Source organism: Tigriopus californicus, chromosome 6 (assembly GCF_007210705.1).
Source record: "Tigriopus californicus strain San Diego chromosome 6, Tcal_SD_v2.1, whole genome shotgun sequence".
NCBI classification, from domain to species: Eukaryota; Metazoa; Arthropoda; class Copepoda; order Harpacticoida; family Harpacticidae; genus Tigriopus; species Tigriopus californicus.
In genome coordinates, this window is record NC_081445.1 from 10,434,229 (window position 1) to 10,461,813 (window position 27,585).

Consider the following 27,585-nt stretch of genomic DNA (forward strand, 5'->3'; position numbering starts at 1 on the left):
CTGCTCACACCCTCTGAGAAGCGCACATCTGCTTCATCATTCAGATCAATTGGACTACTTTTAAAGCGGCTCCAACATGAATATTTTTGTCACACATGCACAATGGACAGTTCAATGAAGCTTAGTTCATAAAATGAGATCTAAAATTGAGTCAAAACGCTTGCAAGCATTTTTGACCAATATTAATAAATATAACTTTCTGAGGCTTTTCTCATCGGATTGATGTTTTTGTATGTTTTGTTTATATGGTATATGTTTACAATATACAAATGGTACAAGAAATGGTTGTTTCCAAAGAAATTCAATTCATATTACTAACATGTAGTTGACGATGGTTTTGAAAAAATGACCTGACAGCACCGCATAATAGAAATGGTGAGAAAATTAAGTTTAGCAAGTGCGTTCTTTAGTTGTACTTGAGTTTAGTTAGCTTTGAAATGTCTATGAAATCATGCTTCGCTAAGAGCACCCTGTAAGGCCTTTTGGAGTCTTTTGATGGTGAAGTCATTGGCTATGCAGAGGTTATAACTAGCATGCTTAGAGATAAATTTTCTAATGCGTTTTTAACTCTGCTGAGAACATTTTATTGCTCATATGATGAGTTTGTTGAGGCAAGGTGAGCACTTAGTCATGGGCTTCTAGAGATGTGGACTACGAACGGAAGCCAAAATTTCGTATCTTCTAAACCGTTCATCTTATTCCAAATAAGCACTTTATACGACCTTCTTATTGAATAGATGAATTTGGCCAGATTTGAGCTCAAACCTAAATTTAGGGAACTCAGGAGACAATGTCAAAGTACATAAAATTCGAATTTTCTGCCCGCTCTTGGTCAGCTACATAAGCTTTTGACAACGTAAGTTTGAAACGATCCGCTTTACAAGTAAGAGATCTATGTTTCCTGCCTTTTTACTTTAATTCGAAAAGTGGCTCAGAGTGGTTATGACTAAGATCAGGCCGATTTGGCGACAGGCTTGTTCGCAGTCCATATTTCTAAAAGTCCGTGAATTAGCTTATCTTGAAGTCATAGGTCAAGCAAGATGCTTTGGATTGGAGGCCATCAGGGACTTGAGACGCTTGAGACTCTCGAACTCTCCTGGCCTTGATGGTGTGACATCTCAGTTTCTGATGAGATGCTCACTGGTTCTTGCTCCTGTTTTCTCGTACTTGATGCTTGATGCGTTGCATCTTGGATCAGGGCAAGTTTCCCTCTTCTCTGAAGTTAGCTCATGTTGTTCCAATTTTCAAAAAGATAAGAGATAAGTCGCTCCCCAGTAACTATAGGCCGATTTCTCTTACTTCGAATATTGCGAAGGTGTTTGAGAAGATCATGAAGTTCAAACTTGTTGAAATTCTTGAAGTCCATGAAGTCCTTCCTCCTAGGCAGCACGGGTTTCGAGCACATTTTAGCACGGTTACCCAACTGATTGAGCATTTAGAGCAGGTTATTGAGGGACTGGAAAGGCACGAGTCAGTTGATGTAGTTTATCTCGACTTTGCCAAGGCCTTTGACAAGGTAGATCATAATTCATAACCTTTGAGCTAACAGGCCCCACGAGACAGGGGTCCAAGACAAAATTCTTGATTGGCTAAGAAGTTTCATTCATGATGGAAAGTAAAGACCTGCCAACTCTAATTCATTAGTGGATCAGATATCATAAGAATATAAAGTTAAGTGAAATGAATGCGCTTGCGAATGCGAACTGCTGGGCATCCCATTCCCGTTAGCAGTAAGGAAGTCCACGAAAAGAAAAATAGTGTAAGTCGAGGGATCTTTTAGGTACATACATGATTTGTAGTCGGGTGTTCCACAGGGATCCAAATCACGTGTCAGGCCATCACCTTTCGATCAGCTTTATTGCTCATCTTTAGAAGTTTAGAAGTATTGTCAGTAACTCTTTTCTGTGCCAATGAAACGAAGTTACTTTGTGATAGGAGTGGTCAAGATTCCACTCCTCTGCACTGGTAGAGGTCCTTGATCAAATCTACTTTTGGGTTGCGGAGAGTTGTATGGCCTTGAACAGAATGATATTTCGCTCAATGACCTTTGAGAAGTTGAGGACCTCTTCCTTCTCAAACCTAAACTGATTGAACCTCTTTATTGGGCTGCATGTTTAGGAGACTGCCAGGTTAAGCCATTTTCTGAATATTACAACAATATGCGCCTACAGTATACAAAAAGCAAATTTAGGGATGGGTCTATCTCAGAATTTTGAACACAAGTGAAGTTTTTCTCTTGTATTAAAGTTAATGTTTTTCTCCAGATATGGACACTTGCTGTCCTTTCAAACAGAAAATTTACAATTTACATACCCTTTCCGATGAAATCCGTTATCCTTTGTCATATGGGGTGGATCACTCATTGAAAATGCAAAAAAAAATATGAGTCTTTCTAGATCCCAAGGCCCAATAATTTCAATTGGAAGGAGTGAATCTTACATGGAGAAAGGATCCAACCCACGTAAAACACAGAGTGCGATATTCATGTAAGATTCGCTCTTTCACAAAAATAATGCTCCGGCACATACTTACCATTTGCCCATCCGTCAAAAAGTATTGCTTTTACGAGATCTGTACCATCATCCATGATAATTAGACCATAACACATACACCTCTTCAAATCAAGATATAGATAATATCCAGGGGTCCTTCAAAAAAAGGATCGGATTACAATTGTAATTATTTTGGCTAATTGGCTAAAATAAGTAATTCATGAGACAACCATTTCTGGCACAAAAATGTGATGGCGTTACTCCTTTCAGTAGCTTTTTCTAATGTTCTAAGTACTCTTCAATTGTAATTCAATTACATTTTAATCACACTTTCTTCCCTCTTGTTCAAAATCATAACTCATTTGCGAATGCCTTACGGCCCTGTCTTGAAATTTTTGATGCCATTTTTGCTAGCATTTTACCATCAGGGTCAACAGGATTGTTTGCGATTTTCGTAGGATTTATTATCATTTTAGAAATAGTGCGCTGTCGGTGTTTTAATCATTCTCATATTTTCCTCATAAGTGTTTTGAAAATAGACATTTCATGACCTCTTCTCATGCTATACTTGTATCACGTAATGAAAAAAAAAAGTCTTAAAATATTTCTAATGAAATACCCTGCCAAATATTTGTACATTCAGCCCCAAAGGTTCGGCAAGGTATGGAGTACTCCATGGCCAAGGACGGTTGAATTTGAAGACATGGATTTGTCCAGAGCATATAAAAACCCTCGTGGAAAATGGTTAGAAATAAAGATTTTGTGTGCTGAACGACGATGTATATCAAAGAAAGATTTAAAAGTTTGCCATTATGATTTCACTAATTTGTGATCGTAGAAGCTCAATAACATTGTTTAAATGTAATTGATCACATTTGCAAGTAATCTGAAATGTAAATTACGTGATTTTTCGGAAAAGATTTTGGGCCCTGAGCTTCCCGATGGAGGATGCATTTTATGAAAATAACAAATAATTGCCTAGTCTGTTCAGTTTGTCTAAAGCCCCAAATTTTCTCACTTGTTAAGATTAAGAGAGAAACGAAAAATTAAAGACCTTTTTGGAGGATGAACAATGCACGAGTAACGAGTATTTTTGCAATAACACCATTTCTAAATGTAATTGGATCATCCTTTCCTTTTCGAAAAAAGTAACAGATTTTCGTTAATCTTAATTCGCTTAAGTACCACTGACCCGCTGCATTGATGTCAAAGGCACACAATTCATATCTGTGCTCATTTAAGCCAAATAGATGCGTCAAATTCTCCTCTCAAGGGAATAGCCGGACGGCACATTTTGCATCTTCCACCCCCTCCCATACCCTTAATGTTAATAATCCATTCATTATGCCAACCTCCAAAATGACCTCATTCCCTCTCACCCGAGGTTGCTCTCTGCCCAGCCAGCCTTCCAAGTTCTGCCCCGCTCCCTCCTGCATCCAGCCCATGGATCTGGCCGACTCAATCTAGGACTGGCATCCATCCACTCCTGTTCTCCCTCTTGATGGTGAACTCGCGGCATCCAACCCTCCATGTAACCACTGTCCATCGATTGCATGTCCGGTTTGATATTAAGTGCACATGGGACCCAAGGGTAGAGGGCCCTTAGCTCTGGCCTCTTGCCTCCCTGCTCATCAGGGGTCTGTGTAACTAACGACGTACCATAAGAGCGTTAGTATGCTATCGCCCGCCATGCATCATGGCTCGAGTGGCCATTTGGGTCATGGGATGGGGGGAGGACATGCCGGTGGTATGGATATGATGGGACCTATGGGGCAGCATCATCATCATGGGGGTCTGAATGCTCATCATGGGCATCATGGACACGCTCAGAGTGCGGCTGTTCACCCGGGACTCATGAATAGCACTAGTGGACCCTCGCCGCATACGCCCAGTGGAGGTTTGGGACCGCCTTTACAGGTAAGAATGACAGAATGGGAGAGATCTTTCAAGAATATGCATGGAGGCATCAGTCTTTCATCATTTAGCCTTCCTTTACTGAAGATTGGAAGGAATGCTCATCTTTGAGGAGTCTTAAAAGACCTGAGGTTAAAATGATTCAAGATGTGGTCCCACTAAAATTCGACAAGTGTCGTGGTAAAATATGTCTAGTGGTACTTAACGATCCTTAAATCGTTCTATTGATTTAAATCATGTTGCAATATTTTGTTCAAAATCATCTTGATAGAAAGATTTGATTGTTGGACATGTTTTTCGTTTTGATGTTAATTTTCGGGGGGTTGAAGGGAAATACCGCTGGTAACCAAGTTAAAATGTGGATGGCATCTATTAGTTCAGCCGTACCACTGAATAAAGATAAGTAGAGAGATATGGGACAACAAACATATTGTTAAGGGTAGTTTAAGTAAAGCCGTATTGCCGAATTCCGAACCAAATCAATGCCATCAGATGTAAGGCCTAAGGCATTCGGATAACGAACAACAACAACAACCTCTTGCCTTTATTTCGCTTTTACATGAAACGGGAAAACAATGTTACACAAAATAGCCAAGATATCGCTCAGGTATATAAAAGAAATTATTTTTAAAGACAAATAATTTTTTTAAAGACAGGCAAGGTAGAGCATATTCCATTGAAGGAATGAAGACTTTGGAGACATCATGGGCCGCCACCTTTCCATAGAAATGCAACCCTATTCCTTCTTCCTCCCATTTCAGGGTGTGACCGCTGTGGTTCCCTCTGCGTCTGCGGCCAACCAAGTGTCCCTGGCTCAACTCATCGAGTTCATCGTCCAACGGTCCTATCACGACTTGAGCGTCTTGGCCGAGTTGTTGCCGCGCAAAACCGACATGGAACGCAAGATCGAGATCTTTAATTATGCTTCCCGCACTCGAATGCTGCTCATCCGGCTCCAATCGTTGGTCAAATGGGCCTCTTCGGCCTCGAAGGTCGACAAATGCGTTTCCATCATGGCCTTTTGTGAGCGATCAGCCCACGTGTTCATGGACACGGCTGATGCCATGGCCCGCATGTCCCGCGAAACCTTAGTGCGGGCCACGTTGCCCAATTTCCATTTGCCAGCTGCGGTCGAGATACTGACCACAGGGTCCTATTCCCGGGTGCCGCGCTGTATTCGCGACCGCATTGTGCCGCCGGAACCTATTACTCCCGCGGAACGCCGCCAAACCCTATTGAAATTGAATCGCGTCATCGAGCATCGCTTGGTCACCTCGGACTTGCCGGTACAAATGCGGAATTTGAAAATCGAAAATGGACGGGTCACTTTCTATGTTCAACACGAATTCGAAGCCACCCTCACTTTAATGGGCGATGGACCTTTGATTCCTTGGCGCTTACTCAAAGTCCACGTGTTGGTGGAGGACAAAGAAACGGGGGAAGGCAAAGCTTTGATGCATTCCATGCAATTGCGGTATGTGGAGCAGTTGCTTCAGACGCGATTGGCTTCGGATGAACCGCAGCCTTTGCATGATTTGTACAGTATTCTGCACAGCTTGTGCCAAGCCCTTCAATTGGAAGTGTTACACAGTCAGACGCAGAAATTGTGCTTTGAGCGTCTGGGTGATTATATCCGAATTGAAGAGTACAAACCCGGTCGGTGTTTGACCATCAGTTATTGGCGCGAATTGATGTCGAAGGACCCGAATTCTGAGCTAGGTTATAGATTTTCCGTACAAGTGGATCCGCATGACCCGGCTAAGCCATTGATGGTGTTCCATGTTCCGCCTTTAGTGAGCGATGTGGGCGACAAGGCCATTCGAAGTGATCATATCTCCTTGGAACGCATCCTCGTGAGTAGCATTTACGTCCGCACGAAATCCCGCTTGAATGAACTCAAGAAAGACATCCAAGGTCGGCTGAAACTCCGTGATCTGGAGGCCACACTTCATGGGTCTCCAGCTGTGCTCTCCATTCCCATTTTGGAAAAGTGTCTCAGGTCTGAACAGCTCCTAGTCACGGTGGACACGCACACGGGGATTTTTCTGGCTCATGTTCCGCAATATGAGAACAATCCTTTCACCTCGCAGATTCAACAAGCCCTCAACGATGACCGGTCCCATTTGGAGGCGCTGGTCTCGCAATTGAGGTTCTGGATCACCAAACAAAGGGTCCACAAGACTCTTCAACAACTCCCGGCCACTTCATACGAACGCCTACCCATTCTCTTTGACTTGAACAAGCATCCACTCAAGGATTTGTCGCCCAATCGAATGTACATCCGACTTCATCGCCAGCCCAATGCCATTCTTATTGTCGAGTTCCATGAGAAGGAGACGAACCATTGCGAGATTGAATATCAGTACTACTTCCTCTGGGTCCGACCCGCATCGATTGAGGACAATCCCAACGATGAAAAAGTGGTCACATCCATTCCCAAAGTCTATTTGAAGGCCCTCACCATGGTTCAATTCGATCCATTCCTGGTGACCCACGGGACTGCTACCAAGGTGGATGTTCAAGATCTCTCAGAGAAGATCATTGGGAAGCGGAAATTGGGCGGGAAGATCGAACCGCCCATCAAGCGAACCAAATTCCCCGCCTACTTCATCTCCGACCTGGCCCACGTGATTGCCTTCACGGATGAGCGGATTCCATTAACGGGATTGTGCATGGAGTTCACCAAGTGGGGCATTGCCCATTCGGGGGTGGAAATCGAAGACAAGGCCGTGGGTTTGGTTATCAAGATATTTAAGTTCCCACATGTGAGTGGTGTGAGCAAAGGCGCCGTGCTCCGATTGCAAAAGTACCTGCTGGCTGTCAATGTCAGGCTAGTTCACCGTCAAGGTCGATTCTGGCGCTTGGAGTTCGTGTTTTGTGGCACTCCCGTGGGAAGCATTGCCCAGAAGAAGAACTCGGCGGGTAGGAAGACCCTTCAATTCACGTTCGAGGTGGGGAACGTGGACAAGATGAACACCACTGTGGAGGCCATGTACCAGGAGTGGGTCCAAATTGTCCACGTTTTCGATGTGGTCGACCAACTTGAAGAGTACCTGCAGCATGACTCTTGTAGCATTTCGAATATTGTGGGAATCAAGTCCTACTCGTTCAAGGATGTGGTTCTGGAGTTTGGACCCAACCGCAACCAAACGGTTCGAGTTGAGTGGAAAGCGGCCAGAAACCGGTTTGCTCTATCGTTTGATGCTCTCAAACAGCATGCAGGCGTGGTTCCACACAATCTAGTTCGGGAGCAGCTCGAGCAACATCTGAATATGCACCGAAACCTGCCACTCTTGGCCAAGATCATTGTGGAAACCAGTTCGCCATTGAAGTCCATCTCGCTCTTGCCCAATATCCCGCAGATGGGAGTCAGCTTGCACAAGATTAACCACCCCGTGGAGACCTTTGTCTCACTACCCCAATCGGGCACCCACATCAAGGTCCTGTTTTACAACACCTATTGCCTGGACATCCAAATTCGCGCTGGAGGTCTAGTCTACGTTCGAGACGGTGCCATTTCCTTGTTTGACCAAAGAAAAGTAATCGACGAGATCCAGCCCATCCCTGGACTCAAGACCTTTCTCTCCAAGTACGTGGACGAGTCCGCCTTTCATAGACGACAATCACAGACTGAGGATGACAACCCGCCCAGCCCCACCCTCGTCGGGGCTAATGACGAGCAGTCGGGGGTGGGATTAAGGTTCAACACGCCACACACACCTCCTTCTAACCCTTTAACTCCTGCCAGTCCTCTCACCGGCACCTCTTCTTCCTCGACCACCAATCCTGGGTTCCTGCAAAGTCCACCTTCGGGGATTCGTAATCCGTCGCCGGCTAATATACCTCAACCTTCTCCGTCGGGTCAGCCCATGCCTAGCCCTTCTGGGTTCATGGTGCCTTCCCCGATCAACCCTGTCAACTCCGTGGGCAGCCCTTTCCCCTCGGTCCAATCTCCTTTGGCTGTGGGCTCTCCAGGAGCCATCCGTCCTTCTCCTCGGCCCAACCGGTCTCATACTCCCAATCCTCAACAATCTCAACCCATAGCTAGAATTCTCCCGCCACGCCTGTGGGCCGGCGCCCAACCCACTCCCTTGACATTTCAAGCCTTTGACGAGCTCTGTCGACCTTGCACCGCTTTGGCACCCACACCAGGGGTCTCGGTGCTTCCAATGACCTTGGCACCACTACACCGGTTTTTGGGCTGTCTTTTCTTGAGGCGACAGTTGCACCATGTGGTACGCCAAGAGGAAATGGTGCAAGGGTTACCCCCGAGCGACAACACTACCATTAATTTCAAGGTGGATGGACTGGTTTGCAGAGTTCTCTGTATGGCGGGGAACAACTTCCAATCATTGCATCTGAAATTGGAGCCAGATAAAAATATGGCTCCTCATTGGCCCCCGGACATGATTCATACTATGGAGAAATTCTTTGATATTCGCGTCGCCGCTCCGCCGTTCCGTCCAAATGCGGTCACCGCCTTCATCAAGATCCTCCAATGCCCCATCGAGCCCTTGAAGGACATTGTCAACATCATGCGATACGAGATGAACCCAGAACTGGTGATTCGAAACAACTTGAAGTGGACGTGCCGTATTTGTCTTACAGTCCCACCCTCAGCCCCACCCATCATCCCGCTCAGTCAGCCCGGTTTGCTGCGCCTGAAGGATAAAATGCTCCTCTTCCTTCACATTATCAGGGCCAATGTGCAACTTCCCCCGGGTGTGGAACCTCAAAGTGTGGTCATTCCCTTGGTCTACGATATCAACATGAACTCCACCACTGTAGCTCAGAAAGAGATGAACCCGGTGGTGAATATCGCTCAGCAACATCTGAGCCGTTTAGGGCGATCCGGCCAACTCCCCATGAATCGTTGCACGATTCTTCCCTCGGTGCAAGACCTACTCTTCCAATTGACCCTCCCCAACGAGGGTCCTGCTAGTTCCAGAGAGTATGTGTAATGTCAACTGGATTAAGAAATATATGTGCATATGGAGAGCAAAACAAGAAGTTGTCGTCATTGGAGCCTTTCTTGATAACGATGTTATCCAGTATGATAATCCGATACTTCAAATGTTTGACAAAGTTTCTTCTCAAAGCGCAGAATTGTCTCGATCAAAACCGCCACAAAATTTTGTCGTGAGATTTTGATTGGAAATCAGCAAAATTAAGATTGTAGCTAATACTACGTGGGTCCTCCAATTCAACACTATGGTCAAAAAGAATTGCCTCAATTGCGAATTAGTTTTGAATTTATGATTCTAAGGAGATCAATTGCTTTTGAACAACGGGTACGTTTACAGATGAAAATGTATCCGGCTTACAGCCAATTGAAAGCTGTTATTCTACAGGTGTATGCTTTCATGGCTTTGGCATCTTGCAATGAAATTTGAGAACTAAAGATCGATTAGTTGGGACTCACAAATCATTCTCAAATACATAACATCCTTGTCATTTTTCGAAAGCTTTGGAATGATATGCCTCAAAATCTAAGCAATCAACAATTTTCCAATTGTGAGACAATTTGTTTAGGCCACTAAAAATGTATTGTTGGAAGTAAGCATATTACACACTGACAGATATACCTTGCCAAAAGCCTTGACAGAGTGGAGAAAGATGAAATTGAGTTACCCGTGAGATCAGGAAATACTCAAATACATCTTGGCATTTTTCTACCTCGCAAAATCATAAGGAACAGTCGTGGTTTTAATGCTTTACCGATTTCTAGCCCACAAAAAAAACTTACATGCATAAAAATAAGACAAAAATTAAACTCAAAAAATGACTTAGTTCATGAACCCTGGGAACACACTTAGTCAGCACTTGCTAGAAATTATGATGAGATCTATTTGACTGCTTCTTAATTATATGGGCTTTAATGACCCAATTTTCATCGGTTTTAGCTCCAAAGTACTCCGGTTATATTTTAACTTGAACTCCCAAAGAGTTGATACAGATTTTCAATTTCATAAAATAAAAAAATAATAATTATTCTAGCATAATCTCAAAATGCTGTATCATGCCACTTAAAGTATCCTAGAAGTGTAACTTTTGAAAACATGTTTAATAGTCATCAAAAGTTCATTCACTTGAATTCTGAAGGCTATACTTACACTAAGCAAATTTACAGGTTTGGGCTTTTCTTGAAGGCTTTGTTGAAACTGATTAAAAACTGCTTTTAGAGTAAGGTTAACCAATAATTTGAGCTTAATTAGGATTATGCAAACAAAAGAAAAATGATCTTTTTCTTTTGTAATATTAAAAATGCATGTTATTTTTCTAGGAATTTCAGTTATAATTTTAGATATAGAGAATTTAAGATTCAACCGGGGCATTTTGGAGCTAAAAACGATGAAAATTGGGCCATTAAAGCCCCTATAATTAAGAAGCAGTTAAATAAATCTGATCATAATTTCCAAGTAAGCGTTAACTAAAAGTCCCCTCAATTTTCATTAATTAGGGTTTTGAAATTTTCAGTTTTTATACTCTTTTTAAGCATTCAAGTTTTATATGTGGGCTAGAATTCGGTAAAGCAGTAAACTCAAAGTTGTTCTTTACGATTTTGAGATGTATTTGGGTATTTCTCTCAAAACTTGAAAAGGCTTTTTTGACCATTGTGTAGATGTAACGCCATAGAACTTGTAAAGGGTTCGCTGGGTTTCAACTATCATAATATACCGTAAGCAATCGATGAAACTCAAATCATCTTGCAGATTGCACCGGAGTTTATTTGAACATTCCATGACATGACACCAGAATTAATCCGATGTCAGCTCTTGATTACAATAGTCGGTTTTTGGGCGGGTATACTTTCGGGCCCGTAGAGGGTTCGGGCCCGCCTCAAGAAGGCGTTCACATTCTGTTTGACCACCTCGTCGAAGAAAAGTCGCGAAATCTGGGAGTGGACATGATTCCGAAACTGGAAGCTGACGGCAAAATCCAATGTGGTGGTGGTTTCGGGCTGATCCAACCATCCTGGGCCAAACTTCCACACGGTTTTTAAGTGATGAAACAGATTCATGTCTGTGCAGACTGCGGTTACCAAATGGGGCGCGAATAATGTTACATGTGAGGTATATGATTCGCCTGTAATGCAGATCACAATCAGTTACGGATAATTTTTGATCAAAGTTATTGATCAAGATTATGTTGGCATTGCCCCTTCTTATATCAGCTGAAGATCCAAGAATAGTTATTACTTTAAGTTCACGCTACGGTTCAATTTGCCATACTAATAAAACACCTTAGGGTTTGAAACTGATGCAATCACTTATCATCTTGGATCATTATTTACTACATATTTTCAAAACAAGTAACCAATTAATTTTACCTTCTCTAAAACGAAAAAATGTGGGCATGATGACTTGGAAAATCTCTACAGCAACCATCTGACACGAATTCGGAGGGATTTTCGATACATGTCTTGGTTGAACATTGTTCCCTTTTAGAACTGGGGGTCGAAATTGATGATCTTGATCGAAAGTAGTTGGTTAGCAGATGGAAAATCAAGTACTTTTCCACACAATCAATTTTCACTTACAATCTCTGATAATAAAAAATAACTAAAACTTGTTTGCAGAGAACCTTGACATTTGGTCAAAGTAAAACAACAAAATTACTTGTTTTTCTCTGATAAGTGTGATATTGACGTTATTTTCAGGCCACCCTGTACTTGAAAAAGACAAAACATGAACACAAACCATCACAAAATTAGCATCCTGATTTCAAAACAACCACGAAATTGGGCAATATCAATTTTGAGTTTTTGCCTTCGTGCTTTGAGAGGGCAGAGGTGTACAGTAATGTTAGATTACCCATTAACCAGACAATTTGCTCAAACAAAGCATGTCCACGTTTCAAGTGGTTCTAAATGGAACGTACCAAAAAGAGGCGGAAATCCAATGACTAATTCGGCCTTTAGACCGCATAACTCCCGTGAAATCACATCAGATTTCTTGCACCAAGGCACGAACTGATTGTATTTCTCCACTTGGGACACTACCCGGAACATTTGTTGGTCCGTATAACCCAGGACCCGTCGTTCACTGTAAGTCTGTTGGGTCGAGGAGGACGCACTATAAGTCCGGGCCCAGATTTGGAGCGGGACATGGTGCCAAACGAGGGGCGTTATCATGGTTGTGGTTGACCGAATGATCTTGATTCTGAAACGGTCAAGGCTCTAATGTCAGTCAGAACGTGGGACTTCATTTGATCTGGACCAACAATTTCTCGACGTCCTTGATGATCCTGCTGATGCGTAAAACGCCTGAATCGCTCAACCTCCTATATCCTTGTTCCGAGATTTCTAGGTATAATCTTTTTGAGACTTGTTAGTGCAAAATTCTTGCGCTACAGTGCCTGGATTATAAAAAAGCTCGCAATCAGGGAATTCAATTCCTTATCAGGACTCCTCTTTACTCTGCTTCAGGGATATTAAATTGATTTTGTGAGCCTATGGGTAGTTATGTTTTTAACCTCATTTTTTTGAAATGTTACATATTCGTGTATCAATTGTGATTTGGCGACTTGGTGCCTAATTGTAATTCTCATTAACATTGTATGGTGATTGAAAAAAGTGATAAGTTTTTGACAAATATTATTGGGCGTAAACTTTAACGAATTCCTTGACATAAACAGGACTGCTATACCGGACTATTTCGGAGCCAAATTTGAATAAACTGACCTGTTAATAAAGGCTAGCAAAACGTGGGGAGCGTATCTATGTGGTTTGAAATCGACAAGACTGCCTTCAAATCCGGGGAAATTGATCCAGTCCATCATATCAGCAAGATCAAATGTTGGTGTTAGGAAACAGACTGACAATTGCTTTTGTTTATGAATTCTCAAGATAATGAATTAAACAGGCCTGTGAAGAAAATGTACAATTCTGTTTCATTGAACAACAATGAACAAAAAAATGGACACTGGCTTCATGCATTTATCAAAACCTTCTTTTGTGTCAATGGTTATTCAATATCACTTTTTATAGTAAATTCTAGTCACTTCATTATTTGAAAGATTTTCAATACCAATTAGTACATATAACCTTATACTTAAATTTATTTGTTCAGGCGTTGTATTTCCTAGTTAAATCACCTGTCTGGTAGAAAATTGTACCAAAGAAAGAATCCTGTTGAAATTTTAATTTCAAACCACAGGTGGTGGAGCTACAAAATATAAATTGCTTGTCCACTGAAAAAAAACAATATACTTTTGCCACCATGGTTGATGCAAATTTCAGTGTTTTTCTATCTTTATCAAGTCATTCATATTATACAACTGTTCTATTCTAACTACTCTTGCGTACTCTTCATATTCTTAGTTAATAATCACCCTGCGCTTTATCTCAATAGAAGCAATCATTTGTTACACAGACATATTATTAACATTAGCACATGAACATGACAAAACCCAACCATTAACTACCTTTTTAAACCAAACTGCTTGGCAAATGTTCTGAATTAGGAAACTGGCCGTTACTATCTCACAGGCAACCCTGAGTCAAGTCTATGTCAATAAACACATGTGTCTCTGTGTCTTTAGGGTCTTTAGATCTCTAGCGTCTCTAGTAACGAAATAAGCGGCATGGCCAGCACCACCAGTTTCCAGAAGAAGGGCGGTTCCAAGTTCCCAACCATCCCTGGGACCCGCCCTTCGTCTTACAACCTCCAGCTGCTCACCTCCAGTGGGATTCCCAGTCTAGATGCCCTGTTCGAAGGGGGTTGGCCCTTGGGCTCGGTCATCCTCATACAGAACGACCCTGACTCCGGAGCCAATCTGACCAACTACACCCGCCTACTACTCAAATATTTCCTGGCTGAGGGCGTAGTCCAACGACATGCCCTGTTCTATGGCGGGAGTGAAGGCCCTGGTCCCTCCCACCCTTTCTCACTTTTGCCCCAAAAAGTGAATGCCAATCCACCCAAGAGCGCTCAAGGTCAGAATTCGGCCGATGACCAGCTCCAAATCGCTTGGCGATATCAGAATCAAGGGCCCAAATCTTCCCAGATTGAACCCGTTGAGGTCAAGCATCACTTCAATCTCAATAAGCTCATGGATCCGACGGATCTGGAGCAAGTTCCACGACATTCCTGGGACGGAGATTACATGAACATCGGGGATAATTATTTCCATAATTTACTAGACCAAATCCGGACTATTCTCCAAACCGAAACTTTCTCCACTCATCCATCTAGTCACCCCAAAAACTTGCTCCGGATTGGCATATCCGACTTAGATTCGCCGTGGTGGGCATCGGATGATGAAGACCGAAGCGGGTTAACCGCATTTTTGATGGCTCTCAGGTCATTGATGCGGCAGTATTTAGGGGTTTGTGTGCTCACGGCTCAAATTAATCTGGATATGGATGATCGAGCGTGGCAGAATGTGTATGAATGTGTGGATGGTGTGATCAAATTAAGTCCCTTTAGTGAGGTCACCCGCCAGGATCCCATGTTCAAGGACCATCATGGATTCTTGGAGATCCTCAAAATACCGGGTTTTAACGTGTTACGACCATCCCAAGCGAATCTGGGCAAATTTCTATTTCGATCCCAACGAACCCGGTTCAATGTGGATCGGATCCATTTACCGCCCGCCCTCGACCAGGATCCGCCCAAGCCTAAACCATTGGGTCATGGTGATATTGACTTTTGACGTGGTGGAGCGGATATACATATATTTATTGGTGAAATAATAACTGTCAGGAAAATGGCAACGGGCTGAAAATGGGTATAATTTCAGGATAGAGACTAATCTGATAGAGATGAACATGAAGGACAACAAAAATGCATGTCGATGAAAGAATTAGGCGGAGGTTTAATTGGGTGGATACGACTAGCTAAATTATTGGGTGAGCAACTATCACAATCATCCACTCACATTGGTTTGGACAAAGATAATCGTGACTTAACAGCATAATATACGAGAGGTATTCTAGATGGACCAAATTTTGAAGATGCTTCTTCAGATCCATAATGTATAGTAGCAAAGGTGGGCATCGTATGTCATCGTTTGAGACGTTAAAATTTGAATCTGTGTCAGGGTTCGGATTGTCGGATTGAGATGTGAAAACCGCAAACCTTCATGCTTGCAGGTAGTTCTTCTTACGCCAAATTAATATGGGAATATTTGGTCTCAATGGCTCGGTAATGTAAGAATGAATTAAACCAACCCACATTGCTTCAAAAGTTTGTTGGTCTTTGTATCTTTTTGCCCGAGTAAATTTAAGAGCAATCGATAAGAATGCAGCTTTGAAGGGTTTTGTAGTCAATAAACGTTATCTCATTATAAAGTAGCAATTGCTGCATATCAGCAGATTTCTTAAGTAATAATATTTTTCCTAATACTGTATGCTATTGCTGGTTGTCTTTTCTGTCCAAAATAGCTCATCACCTGTCAAAGCTTTTTTTTTCAGACAAAACCAATCCAAATTCATTCAAACCCATTTGTTAATTTGGGTGAAAGTATATTAAAGCTCTTTAGTTCATCACAAACACTGATTTTCACCTTTTAACAAATTAAACTCGAAACACATTAGGCCCACCTATGACAACAGCCGGTCATGCTTTTTTTTCCAAAGGATACCCCTCGTACAAACCCTCTTCACTTCACATCTAAGGATAAGCTTCTGAAATACAGTGCGTGAGTTTTTTTTTTGCATGAACTAAGCGGTGGTTTGGCATCGATTGTCATCGACCGTTGTCATTGTATATCACAAGTCATGCGAGCTTTCTCGCCGGAATCGATCCAAGAAAGCGCGCACAATGCTTCCGGGACATTCCTGATGATTATCAATCAGGTCCTCCACGGCCTCTTTCAGGATCTCCCGTGCCTCTTCCGGGCTTGTGTCCGGCTCCAAAGTGACCGGTTGTCCGATATGTGTGATCAATTTGACTGGGAACCCGCCGTACACGGGCACAATGGGCAGCCGTGTCTTCTCGTAGAGATACGTGAAGATCCGGCGGAAGTACTGGAATGCACGGAAGGATTCGCGAATATTTTGCGTGAAGACCGGGATCACGGGACAACCGGCTTCCAGAGCGATCCGTGCGAATCCGGTTCGCTTGCGCCACAATAGCTGGTAGTGTTGATCGCCGAAAAGAGCCTCGTACACGCCTCCGGGGGCCAGACCCAAAAGGTTGCCTTTACTCAGCTCGGCTTTGCACGTTTCCACGGAGCCCGGCGTACAGTTGAACACCTTGAGAAAGGTACCCATACCTGGGATCTTGAAGAGAAACCGATCCACGACAGAGTGGACGCTTCGCTGTTTCTGGAGTATGATCTTGGCCACCAGATAGTAGTAGTCAATGGGCAAGGAGCCGTGGTAGTAGATGATTAAAGCTGGCCCTTCGGTGGGAATGTTTTCTAATCCACGCACTTCGTAACCGAACCAGATCCAACCCTAAAGAATAAAAATATAAAAATGCACTATGTAAGTTGCTTGTCACATTTTTTGCCAATTTCAAATTACTGGGGTAATTTGTCATTGTCTGCCAATTTCAAATTGCTGGATTTTTTTTAAACTGCAGATTACCGTCCATCCGTGAGCGATAACTTCCCCAATGGTGCGATAAAATGACTTACAGAAAGAACCTGAATTTCAAGTCATATGAAGGACTAGTTTTACCCTCCGATTATTTAAATGCACTATTTCATGTAAATTTTATGAATACCTTTGAATAGCTTTGATGCCTCAAGTGGTTAAGTAGTAATTGTTGGCTTGAACGAATTAGAGCAACATTCTTCTAAAAAGGGGCAAACAACGCTCCATTGCTAAGATGTCCACATAATGTGTCACAAAATGTGCTAAATAGGAACATTCAAAGTAACACATCACAACTGATGCAGACCTCTAACAAGTAAGATTCTATGCTCAAAAAGGCCAGTTTTTCTACTTTATTCGAAAAATATTCCAATTATAAAAAATAAAAAAAATGAGCAAACATGATAAAGTTGTTCCAGTTCATTGAGTACCTTAAGCGAAAAAGTGACTCGATGAGAACATATACTTTAAAGTCTGCATTTAGCCTCAGGTCGCAAAAAAATTCATACAGTAAATATTTCTCAATTCATAGGTCATTCTACCAATGACCTATATCTTATTTTATCATTCAAAGTTGTTTTCGCTAAGATACAATGTTGTTGACAACAAATTATTGACTAAAATATCCGAGTCTAATTCCCAACTAGTCCATAAAGAGAGAGAGACTATGATGGATCAGTCCAACTTTCAATTAAATCTTTCCACTTCATAAGGGGGAGGGGAGGGGCGTAAGATGACTTTTCACTTGCCCGAGCTCTGCAACCCTGCACAACACCTGAAAGTGCTGAAAGTCACATGCGGCTTATTATACATCCAGGATCACTTGCCCGTAAAAAAAGGTATAACTCCCACCCACCCCTTAGAATTAATCCTCATAATCATAATCATTACTTGAGCATCCCACAAAGTGGCAATGATTTCCCGTCCCGCTTTGGTCAGGTCATGCTCCTCCAGGACGGCTCTTCGAATGCGGCGAAACAGTTTGCCCGGCCCTCTTTGATGCAAATACAACAGAAACGCACTCAAGTAAATCAAGGTAAACATGAACACGGGCAGGAGGAACAGAATGACAATGGGCGTGGTGATATAGGGCGACAGCACCCGCCACAGGTACACGGTCGTGCTGAATAAGTCATGGGTCAATTGTGTCCAAAGCGAGCGAGATGAGGACAGGGTCAAATTGCCATTGGCATCATGGGTATCACCTTCCATGGTGTTTAGCATGGTTCTTAAGAGTAAGGAATCATTGGAAAAAGAGGAGGAGGAGGTGAGGTTCGTGTTGTCAATGTGAGGGAGGGTGTTCAGATTCTCCGGGGAGGTCGTGTTGAACCCGATGGGTGCGCCCTCTTGGAGGCGCATCGAATGGCTCTGCGTAACGACAACCCCACAGGAGTGGAGTCATGAACCACAACGTTAGTTTGACATGGACATGGATAGCATACACACACTAGAACAACAAAAAACCAAGAAGATACATACATTCATAGGTCTATTTTGCTACAGGGTGACCAGCTTGTATAGTCTTTCCAATGACGTTGGCATTGAGCATCCCTAAAATGTTTCTTTTTGTTCTCAGCCTGCCATCTGGTGGTAGAAATTCCCACTTTAGTATCACTACCATACCATCATTCTTAACTCATGCTAGCCAGGGCATGATTGCAGGTTTGACTAATAAAGGTGCTAAAGTAGCAACTCATGCTTTAATTTAGATACTTCATATCAACTTTGACCTCGGATAACGAAATGGAAATGAGATGCTTTGCCAACACATTATGGCTGCTGGCCTAGTTTTAGATTAAAACTTTAAACGGGTTTGAGTTACATGAAGTATTCAAAGTTTTTGAATCCGAATGGAAGATTTTTCGTGTGAAATAGAACGTTCCATCCAAAAAGAATTAATTCGTTTTTGGGGCGAATTGAACAGTTTGAAATTGTAGCAAAAGTCAAGCAGACAGCACATATGAAGGTTGGTTGAGGACACATGGATTGGCACTTTTTCACTTACGAGAAGTTATTTTTTGTCCTGGGCAGATTATGATGGCGATAGATGTTCTAAATATAATTGATTCACAATCTACTACTGTTGGGACGCATCCCAGTAAATTTTTTGGACAAAAAAAAATTAACATTTGCTATTCAAAATATTGGTCCTAAACTGACAATGTGTGGAAAAATTGGATCGGCTACCATGCCTTTCTTGATGAAACTATTGTGAACAATCATAACTTGGGGCATAGGGCTGCTTACTGCAGAGTCTCAACAAATTTTCAAATTTATAAACAAAAACTCAATTCTTAATGGAAATGAAACACTGTCATCAGAGCATGTCAGCTGATACTTAATTAAGTATTTGTTTTGCTTTTATATTAATTGAGCGCTAATTTTTACCTCTCAAATCACAAATATGTCAGGCTTGTAAATGTAAAGCTGAATTGTGTCATTGGCATTTTGACCAAATTGATTTTCATGAGCAGGAATTCTAACTTTATTGATGGAAGTAATTGAATCATTCAGTTTTGTCAGAAATGAGAATGATTCCAATTTTGTTACCAAATATATATCCGGAATGTTAGCATGGTGTTCACCTTCACATATGTACTTTCCAAACAACTGCGTGCTCGCAAAATCAAGTTATCATTCCACAGTTGTACTTAGACTCAAAGTTGGGTTTGTCGTGCCTGAAAGCTTTCCAATCCTAGGAAATCGTTATCACAGTCATCATATATGTTTAATAAAATTCCGTTTGATGACTTCTAGGGGGTCATTCATGCAAATTTTGATCAGGTGTGATTGAGCGGTGACTCAGCCTGAGAAGGGTGACCAGTGACCATGAGCAATCCAAAGCTTGAATCAGGATCTGAGAGTGGCCCTTGGTGACAGGTCCGCTCTGTGCGCTGCTTTCCTTCCCCTTGTTAGACTTTAGTTTAGGGCTGCTACGACCATTTCTTTCAGAAAGCTCGCGGTTTCCTTATCAATGGATTTAAGTGGGAAACTCTTGAACCCGTCAACATAAATCAGTCGACGTCAATGCCTACTGTTTAATAAAAGGCAGGTAATAAAAACAAGTGTGTAAATTAGAGGAGCACAAAAGATGCTTTTAAAAATATCAATTGAAACAGTAAGTAACTTGAAAGCAATATCATAAAGCCTAAAAGTAAAACCCTGACATTGGAGAGACACTTGTTGGTCCAGATAAATGACCTGAAATTATAATTTAAGCATCTAAGAAGGAATATTGACATTCTGCTGCAATTACTATAAATTGACCTAAGTTTTTAACCATTCCCCTTATTTCTCATTTGTTTCATAATAAAAGTCTACTTACGAAAAACGCTACCAACACCACAACCAAATAGATGACTGACATGCAAGAAATAAGGGTTGAGAGACCCTCACCAGTGGTTGCACAATTATTCTGCCCAATTTAATGAATACCTGAAACCCAAGAGTAGATGCAACCTCTCAAGATTTCCAATCAAGGAAGCAAGGCCAAGAAACTGCAATGCAAGCTAGCCAGGCCGACTGATTTGTAGAGCTAATGAGTGACAGCTGAATGGCTGATAGGGTATGGTTTCTAGTGCAGAGGCACTACTTTTAATCTGCTGGAGGTGCACTTATCCAGTTACTGATTCAGCTTTAATAAAAAACACAACAAACTAAAGTTTTAGCCTTCCATGTATCTTCATCTTTGCTCTAATGTTGCGTGACAACTACTACTTAAGGACCCATTGATGCTGGCTTTTTCATTCCTTTGCTTGCCAGTCCACCTTCAAGACATTCCAGCCCAAGTTCAGCCTGTTCTATTCCACAAATGAATGAAAAATTGAAATGATGATGCCAAAATGCATTTTATGCAAAAGAAAATAACGAGATGAGAATTAAGACTTGGCGTGGCCAAAGATTGATGTTCGGAGAAGCTGTTGCTATTTTTGAATATGATTATCTGGTTGACCATGCCTGAAAGAAAGTGCTTATCTAAATCAGAAAGCAATGAAATAAATAAATAGCTAGATCAGCAAAGAGGTCAGAGAACCAGTGTAGACAAAGTCATAGCAGGTAGTGTGGGTTTAAAGGCTTAGGTTGAAGGAAAACCTCTTAAGGAGCAGAGTTTTCAGGGATTTACAAGGCAGAGCAAACAATCAAAGATTGTTCTCCCAGGGCGGCATGGGTTCAAAAGTTGTATGTTCTGACACTTTTATTTAAGCTTAGGAAGGCATTAGACATTTGAAGCAAAGAATATTAAAGGAAAAATGTGGAGGGAAAATATCAACAAACTTTGCAGACAGCTTGAACCATGATTGAATTTAAGATTCAATAATTCAATGAATCTGTCATTTTTTCATGCTCTATTTCGTGATGTTCATACACTCAATAGAAACTTTCCCATGGAAGTTTAAATGTAAAAGTGACTGTGGGCACTCTGATTTTCAATGGCAAGAAGACTCGAGAAACATCCCTAATGTTTAGCTCCGTGCACCTTCATCTCTCTCCCTCTCCTATCTTCCTTTTAATTCCTCATCGATCTCCCTTCAGCGGGACACCACTGCTACTACTGAAAGTACCCACATTTATGCACGGCAGGTTTCGCGGAATATCAGGTTACTACATGCCGGACCATACGTATGCACCAACAAAAAAAACCTTCCTGACATGTCAATTTGAACCTAACCTTCCAAACGCATGGAACCAGTCAATGCTTTGAGACAGTTCAATTTCACCCTTATTCTAACCGACTGACTCGGACCTGAACCAGTGTACGGTGCCCTGGGGACGATCTCTGCCTGGATTTTTCCTCTTTGCTTGCCCTTACTATCGAGATCGTGAAGCTCCTTCCTTCTTTCCCTTTCCTCCACGAGCTTTGAGGCCTGGCCAGGAGAAGGCCGGTAATATTTTTTCAAAACGTCTCCTACTGCCTTCTGAGAAAAAATAGGACGAGTATGTTGAGCTTCAATCCGATCCACATGGTTGCCAAAATAAAATCTCATTCATAGCCCTTCCCGTAGGGCAATGATATCCTGAGCAAACCAGGGATGGTGACTGAAAGACCCACGCCTATGACTTGTTTTAGTCAATAATGTATGTATGGCGATGGATGATTCAGGATAAATTTAGCGAGTCGCCCTGATGAGCAATGAGGAGACGAACGTAGCTTGTGCTTGACACCCTGTTCCGTGCACTCCTTGCCGGTGAATTCGGGCCTGCTTCATGTAGTCCAAGTACTGGGGGGACTAGTGCTTGGCAAACGCCTTTCCTCGATCGATCTCCGCTTTCGGCCCCAAATCCGCCGAACCGGCCCAAGTCCCTTCCGAGTTTTAGGCTTGCCATTGTCGAGGAGTGTCAAGCCAGTTCGAGAATCATGAAACTGTCTAAGTGACCAGCGACTATTGTTAGTCAAATATATCTCACTCACTCAGGCAAAATAGAGATTTGGCTCGAGGTTTAGGGTCAGGTTGGAATCGGGGATGCATGATTGTGTCATACCAATAGATGACATCACTCTGGCAGCCGGTTGACTCATGCCGTCCAGGGCGGTGTCCCAGGATGACTGACCCCAAGTGTAAGTCGAGGCTAACCTGAATTTCAACTAGCAACAAGCTCTTAGCTTGGATTCACGCGGTTCACTCGCATTCCACAGATTCCCCCGCGACCCATGAGAAAGTCAATCGGCCTGGCCCCCACGTGTCCTGTGCCCGAAACCCCCTGATTTGACCCACGATCCCCGTCAGCTTTGGCCTCCCTGAGCCATCTGGCCCTTTCAGCCATTTTCCCCAGCGGCCCTGAGTCGCTCCTCATTCAGCTTGGCTCACTCGTTTGGATCGCTCCTTCATCGCGTTGCCTCATTCCTCCGCCATCCGCAGGGAAAATCGCTCAATCCGCCCTTCTACACAGGTAAGACACCCCCACTGACCCGTTAAACCCTAGTCCACCCACCCTGGGAGCCGTGGATGGGATTGATCCCGCGGATTAGCCCGCCTCCCGCCCAGTATCCGTCTTTTAGTCGGGGCGTGTGTCTAGCTACGATGTAGGCACTGGCCCGGCCCTCTAGCGGCCAAGTAGGGAATGAGGGGCAGCATGCGCCAGTGTGCCCTCTGCCTCCCTCTTTCCCTCCCTTTTCTCGGTGGATTGACTGTTCAAGTGGACGGACGAACGGACGGACGGACGGACGGACGGACGGACGCCGCAGAATCCCAAAGCCATTCAGAGAGAAGGGAAAAGCCAGGGGCGCCGTTGAGGTGGGTAGCCAGAGAAACGGCGACAACGACGAAGAGTACGGGAGACGCCATGATTGTCCATCCAGCCTAGTCACTAACTGGTGCCGAGATTGAGGCCCTGGGAACCCGAGCCACGCCCAGCGGGATAGGTGCGGTTGGGAGGGTGGGACTGGTCTTGAGCAGGAGGGGTGCAGGTTTATGCCGCTTAACGAGCGTTGAAGATTGCTTGGAAGGAACTGGTTTTCGAGGAGGAGGAGGGAGAGTCCTGGAGGACCATTGATAGCCTGAATGATTGAGCTCTGGGTATGAGTCTAGTCCCAATTAGCTGGCATGTTGAGTGGCCTCAGATTGCCAGGGGTGGTTCAACCATTTGTCGAGGGGAAGTCCGTGACTTTTGTGGGCGGCTGTGAATGAGTCATTGGTGTTAATCTCATGAATGAAATGACTGATTTGATGTGTTTGCAGTTCGTATTGAGGCCTTTCTTGGTTGTCCTAACCCTTCCCTTGACACTGCTTCGCCATGGCCGATAAGGAGGAACAAATTCAACGCGCCAAGTTGGCCGAGCAAGCCGAGCGGTATGACGACATGGCCGCCAGCATGAAGGCTGTCACCGAGACCGGGGCCGAGCTCTCCAACGAAGAGAGGTCAGTCAGCCTTGGCATTGATGCTTGATTCATCGGAGTTGGTCTCATGAGGAGGGTTTGTTTTTGGCTTGCAGGAATCTATTGTCCGTGGCCTACAAGAATGTGGTAGGTGCCCGACGTTCGTCTTGGAGAGTGATCTCCTCGATCGAGCAGAAGACCGAAGGCTCCGAGCGCAAGCAGCAGATGGCCAAGGAGTATAGAGAAAAGATTGAGAAAGAGCTCAAGGAGATCTGCGGGGATGTGCTCTCGCTCCTGGACCAGTTCCTCATCGCTAAGGCCAGCAACGCCGAGAGCAAGGTCTTCTATCTCAAAATGAAGGGCGATTACTACAGGTGAGTGCGTTTGCCCATGGGATTCGAGAGGGTGAAGTGCCACGAGAAGAATTGTGAATGAGTGACGCCTGAATCGATTGCTGACAGGGCCTCGACTTACGTTGGGTTGGATGATGGACCCAGCACTCACTTGCACGAGTAAATGTCGTAAAAGTATTGTTCGATGATTCCAGGTATCTGGCTGAGGTGGCCACGGGCGATGACCGCACCAAGGTGTTGGAAGACTCGCAAAAGGCCTACCAAGAGGCCTTCGAGATCGCCAAGTCCAAGATGCAGCCCACGCATCCCATCCGACTGGGTTTGGCCCTGAATTTCTCTGTGTTCTACTACGAGATCTTGAACTCTCCCGAGAAGGCTTGTCAACTGGCGAAGCAGGTAAGACCCATCGTACACACTCTCAGCACAACGGGTTAACGTTCATTGGTCTGTGTCCTTTGTAGGCGTTTGATGATGCTATTGCCGAGCTTGATACTCTTAACGAAGATAGCTACAAGGACAGCACCTTGATTATGCAACTTCTCCGCGACAACCTAACCCTCTGGACCTCTGATACTGCCGGAGAGGGTGAGGAGACTGGGGATGCCGCCCCTGCCGAGTAGAAGAAACACACTTGAACAACAAAAAACATTGATGATGATGATAACGATGATCACCAACAATTACAACAACTACAAGAGGAAAGAAACGAGTTTCCAGAGAGAAAACAACAACACCAATCGTTCTTTTTTTTGCTTTTTTTTAAAGACAAGAAACCCTGCTACTTCCGGGGGAGGCGAACAAAGGCCTCTCGTCCCACAGCAAGAGAGCCCGGATCACCCTCCCCCCCGTTCAGCTCCTCTTTTATGATTTAATTGCGACAATGTACTACTATCTTTGTTTTTAAGAAACGTTATTCGGCGAAAAATTGAGTTCCAAGCTTGGGTTTTTTGTTCCGTTCTCCTTCTCTCTTGCTCACTCATCTTCTCTTCCCCTCTTCCCTGATTTGTTCCTCCTTTTGTTGGTTCCGTTCATCGGACTTCTTGATCATCCGGAAGTAGAGAGCCAGATTTTTAGACCAAGACCACGACCATGACTACAGAGGGCTTTGTTATTGCTCCCGGATGTACCCACGTGTGTCTTCAGAGTTTGGCAATAACACAAGCAGGCAGGACTGTCTGTCAGGGATTCCAAGGGATTCATCTGCTCGCAAGTCCGGTTGCATGATGGGGACGCGAGACACTTTCGATTGCATCTCCTCCTCTTCTCCATCACCATTCTAATTATTAGTGCTGCCTACTACGACCACGACTACTACTTCTACTACTCCTACCACCACCACCACCACCACCACCGCTGCTATTGCTACTATAACTACTTTTCGCTCTCCCTCTCACACACCCCCTCTCTAGCTTCTCGGGCCAAACAACACATTAATGGCCTTTCGTCCTCATCAAACTATAATCATTATTACTATTACTACTATCATCATTGCTACTATGATTATTATTATCATTATAATTACTGCTACCACTCCTACTCTACCCCCAATCATCATAAGAAGAAAACAACAACAACTGCGTCCTTTTTAAGTTATAATAATACTGATTTTATCTTCAGTTCAAGCGAATTGTTCTTTCGATGTAATGTTCACGATACACACTATGTTGAATGTAAGGTGGAAGAAAAGCATTGAGAAAAAACTACCAAACCAGACTCGTTGATCAGTTCAGGCCCTGGGCGAGGGCCTGTCTTCAGTCGTCACCATTCCCGCTTGATATCCCCGTAATCATGCGCCACCAATTCCCATTGCTGATTGGGATTGGCGTCCGTGCATATCGTCAAGAGTACCTCGCGAACCGGCGAAGTAGAGGTTGTGTTGCCGTCCACTGTGGCGCACAAGTCCAGTCCTAAGTGAACGAGTTGCAAAGTCTAAAATGAAGAGGGAGGAACTATTAGAGCTCTAGGGAGAGAGGTGTCATTGAAACTTGTCAAACTGCTTGGTAGGCTGGTAACTAGTGCGGTGAAATTATGGAGGAGAAATTATGGCCAAAAGTAAAAGTAGTAGCCTAAAAGAAGAAGGTAAAGTGCATGAGGCTACTAAATCAACCCCCTTATACTTGGCTTGAGAAAAGAAGCTTGTGGTATGGCCCCCCAGAGCATAGCAAGGTGTTGGTATTTAAAACATGAATCAACTACTTTGAGGAAACATGTTAGCATTTAGCATTAAGAGGTAACAAATTTATCTGATATTTGAAAAAAAAAACAATTGAAATAAATCTCTGAAACTTTCACTGAGAAATCTTATTAAATTTATTTACGTTTAGAATAAATAGTCCTCTTCATTGAGCGAAGGAAGCGCCCTCTGTTTCGTCTAGGTGCGGACAAACAAACGTAGAAACGAGAGAATACGCTCTGAGTGTCCAGACTTTATCAAGAAATTATTTAACGAACAATTTATTGGCCAAGTACTTAAACACTATTCAGACATTTAAGCAAGCTCTGGTACCAGCAAACAAACTTGCCTGCCAATGCCAGTGATGCAAAATTGGCGTTTCAAACTGGTTTTAACGAGGCTGACCTTTCCTCATATAGCAATGTGAAAGAAGGGTCAGCTTCTCAAAAACGTGTTTGAAACCCCAAACTTGCATCACTGACACTGGTACCAGCAATCAAAGGAACCTGCCAAAGCTTGCCTAAACGCCCCCATAAGCGATCAACTCTTCTGGGAGACGTTCCAAATTCTCTATGGGTAAAATTCCGAACAATTTTGATGAACAAATCATCATTTTACAGGAGCTTCTATACTGTATTATTGACAACGCGTCAACACTTTGGCAATCGTCGTTTCCAATCAAGTGTTACTAGGAAAAGCACAATTTCGCAAGTTTTTGGTGACTAACCTGAAAAGCATGGTAATGGAAAAAGATGATGATGAAAACTCGCTGGTATGCTGCGAGTATACCATTGATAGCTCTCTGTTTATCACTATTGATGTATTAAGTGTTTGTAATTTTAAACTCTTAGGTTTTTGAAAAGTCTCTCAGAAGGTTTGGTGGGGTATATATGGTGTTAGAATAGATTAGCAATAAGTCGGTCAACGAAAAATACCTTGTTAAAGTCAGGCATCTTAGAGAGTATTCTTGTGTCTCCGTTTGTTTGTCCGCAACGAAAGGAGGGAGAGGAGAATGTGTGAAGGACTATTGAACGACTCTGAAAGCAATCCTGTTTGCTTCTCTTCAGTTGAGTACTCCCAGGGGTGCAAAGTGCTAGTTTAACAGGGCTGTCGAAATGATGCAAATGCATTATTTTTCACTTTTCNCTGTTTGATAATTTTATTCTGATTAAGGACTATTATTTTTACGAAACAAAACAGTATGCCAAGCCCAAACTGCACACTGAAGTCCTGATCTGACCCGTTGTCGCGTTAGGGGTCCATTATAGGTGTAAAAGCTATTTCATACATGCTT

The 27,585-nt window shown here is 43.3% G+C and overlaps 6 protein-coding genes across 7 annotated transcripts in view; 3 read left to right on the top strand and 3 right to left on the bottom strand.

Moving 5' to 3' along the window:
* The first annotated feature begins 3,825 nt into the window (after nucleotides 1-3,825).
* LOC131881617 (mediator of RNA polymerase II transcription subunit 14-like) lies at nucleotides 3,826-9,494 on the top strand. Its single transcript, XM_059228529.1, has 2 exons — nucleotides 3,826-4,409; nucleotides 5,168-9,494. Exons 1-2 carry the CDS (start codon nucleotides 4,167-4,169, stop codon nucleotides 9,365-9,367), a joined length of 4,443 nt encoding a protein of 1,480 aa, XP_059084512.1. The 5' UTR covers nucleotides 3,826-4,166; the 3' UTR covers nucleotides 9,368-9,494.
* A 1,619-nt stretch (nucleotides 9,495-11,113) lies between these two features.
* LOC131881616 (coenzyme Q-binding protein COQ10 homolog B, mitochondrial-like) lies at nucleotides 11,114-12,757 on the bottom strand. The gene is made up of 2 exons (XM_059228528.1): nucleotides 12,288-12,757; nucleotides 11,114-11,492 (listed from the first exon to the last, which is right to left on the bottom strand). Exons 1-2 carry the CDS (start codon nucleotides 12,538-12,540, stop codon nucleotides 11,176-11,178), a joined length of 570 nt encoding a protein of 189 aa, XP_059084511.1. The 5' UTR covers nucleotides 12,541-12,757; the 3' UTR covers nucleotides 11,114-11,175.
* A 1,147-nt stretch (nucleotides 12,758-13,904) lies between these two features.
* LOC131881611 (elongator complex protein 4-like) lies at nucleotides 13,905-15,123 on the top strand. The gene has a single exon (XM_059228519.1). It carries the CDS (start codon nucleotides 13,992-13,994, stop codon nucleotides 15,060-15,062), a length of 1,071 nt encoding a protein of 356 aa, XP_059084502.1. The 5' UTR covers nucleotides 13,905-13,991; the 3' UTR covers nucleotides 15,063-15,123.
* Nucleotides 15,068-18,438, bottom strand: LOC131881610 (monoacylglycerol/Diacylglycerol O-acyltransferase-like). The gene is made up of 2 exons (XM_059228518.1): nucleotides 17,842-18,438; nucleotides 15,068-16,809 (listed from the first exon to the last, which is right to left on the bottom strand). The coding sequence occupies exons 1-2, from the start codon at nucleotides 18,307-18,309 to the stop codon at nucleotides 16,120-16,122; spliced, it is 1,158 nt and encodes a 385-aa protein (XP_059084501.1). The 5' UTR covers nucleotides 18,310-18,438; the 3' UTR covers nucleotides 15,068-16,119.
* Nucleotides 18,439-22,681: 4,243 nt separating this feature from the next.
* Nucleotides 22,682-25,047, top strand: LOC131881613 (14-3-3 protein zeta-like). Of its 2 annotated transcripts, none has more exons than XM_059228525.1 (5): nucleotides 22,682-22,839; nucleotides 23,628-23,807; nucleotides 23,882-24,139; nucleotides 24,313-24,514; nucleotides 24,580-25,047. In XM_059228525.1, the coding sequence occupies exons 2-5, from the start codon at nucleotides 23,683-23,685 to the stop codon at nucleotides 24,736-24,738; spliced, it is 744 nt and encodes a 247-aa protein (XP_059084508.1). In that variant the 5' UTR covers nucleotides 22,682-22,839; nucleotides 23,628-23,682; the 3' UTR covers nucleotides 24,739-25,047. The 2 variants fall into 2 exon arrangements, with proteins under 2 accessions (XP_059084508.1, XP_059084509.1); XM_059228526.1 differs by lacking the exon at nucleotides 22,682-22,839 and adding an exon at nucleotides 23,170-23,311.
* A 9-nt stretch (nucleotides 25,048-25,056) lies between these two features.
* The window catches only part of LOC131881607 (polypeptide N-acetylgalactosaminyltransferase 1-like), a 10,718-nt gene continuing 8,189 nt past the window's right edge, over nucleotides 25,057-27,585 (bottom strand). The window contains exon 8 of the mRNA XM_059228513.1: nucleotides 25,057-26,047. Within this exon, the coding sequence (XP_059084496.1) occupies nucleotides 25,877-26,047 (171 nt within the window). The 3' untranslated portion in view covers nucleotides 25,057-25,876. The remainder of the gene's footprint in view (nucleotides 26,048-27,585) is intronic.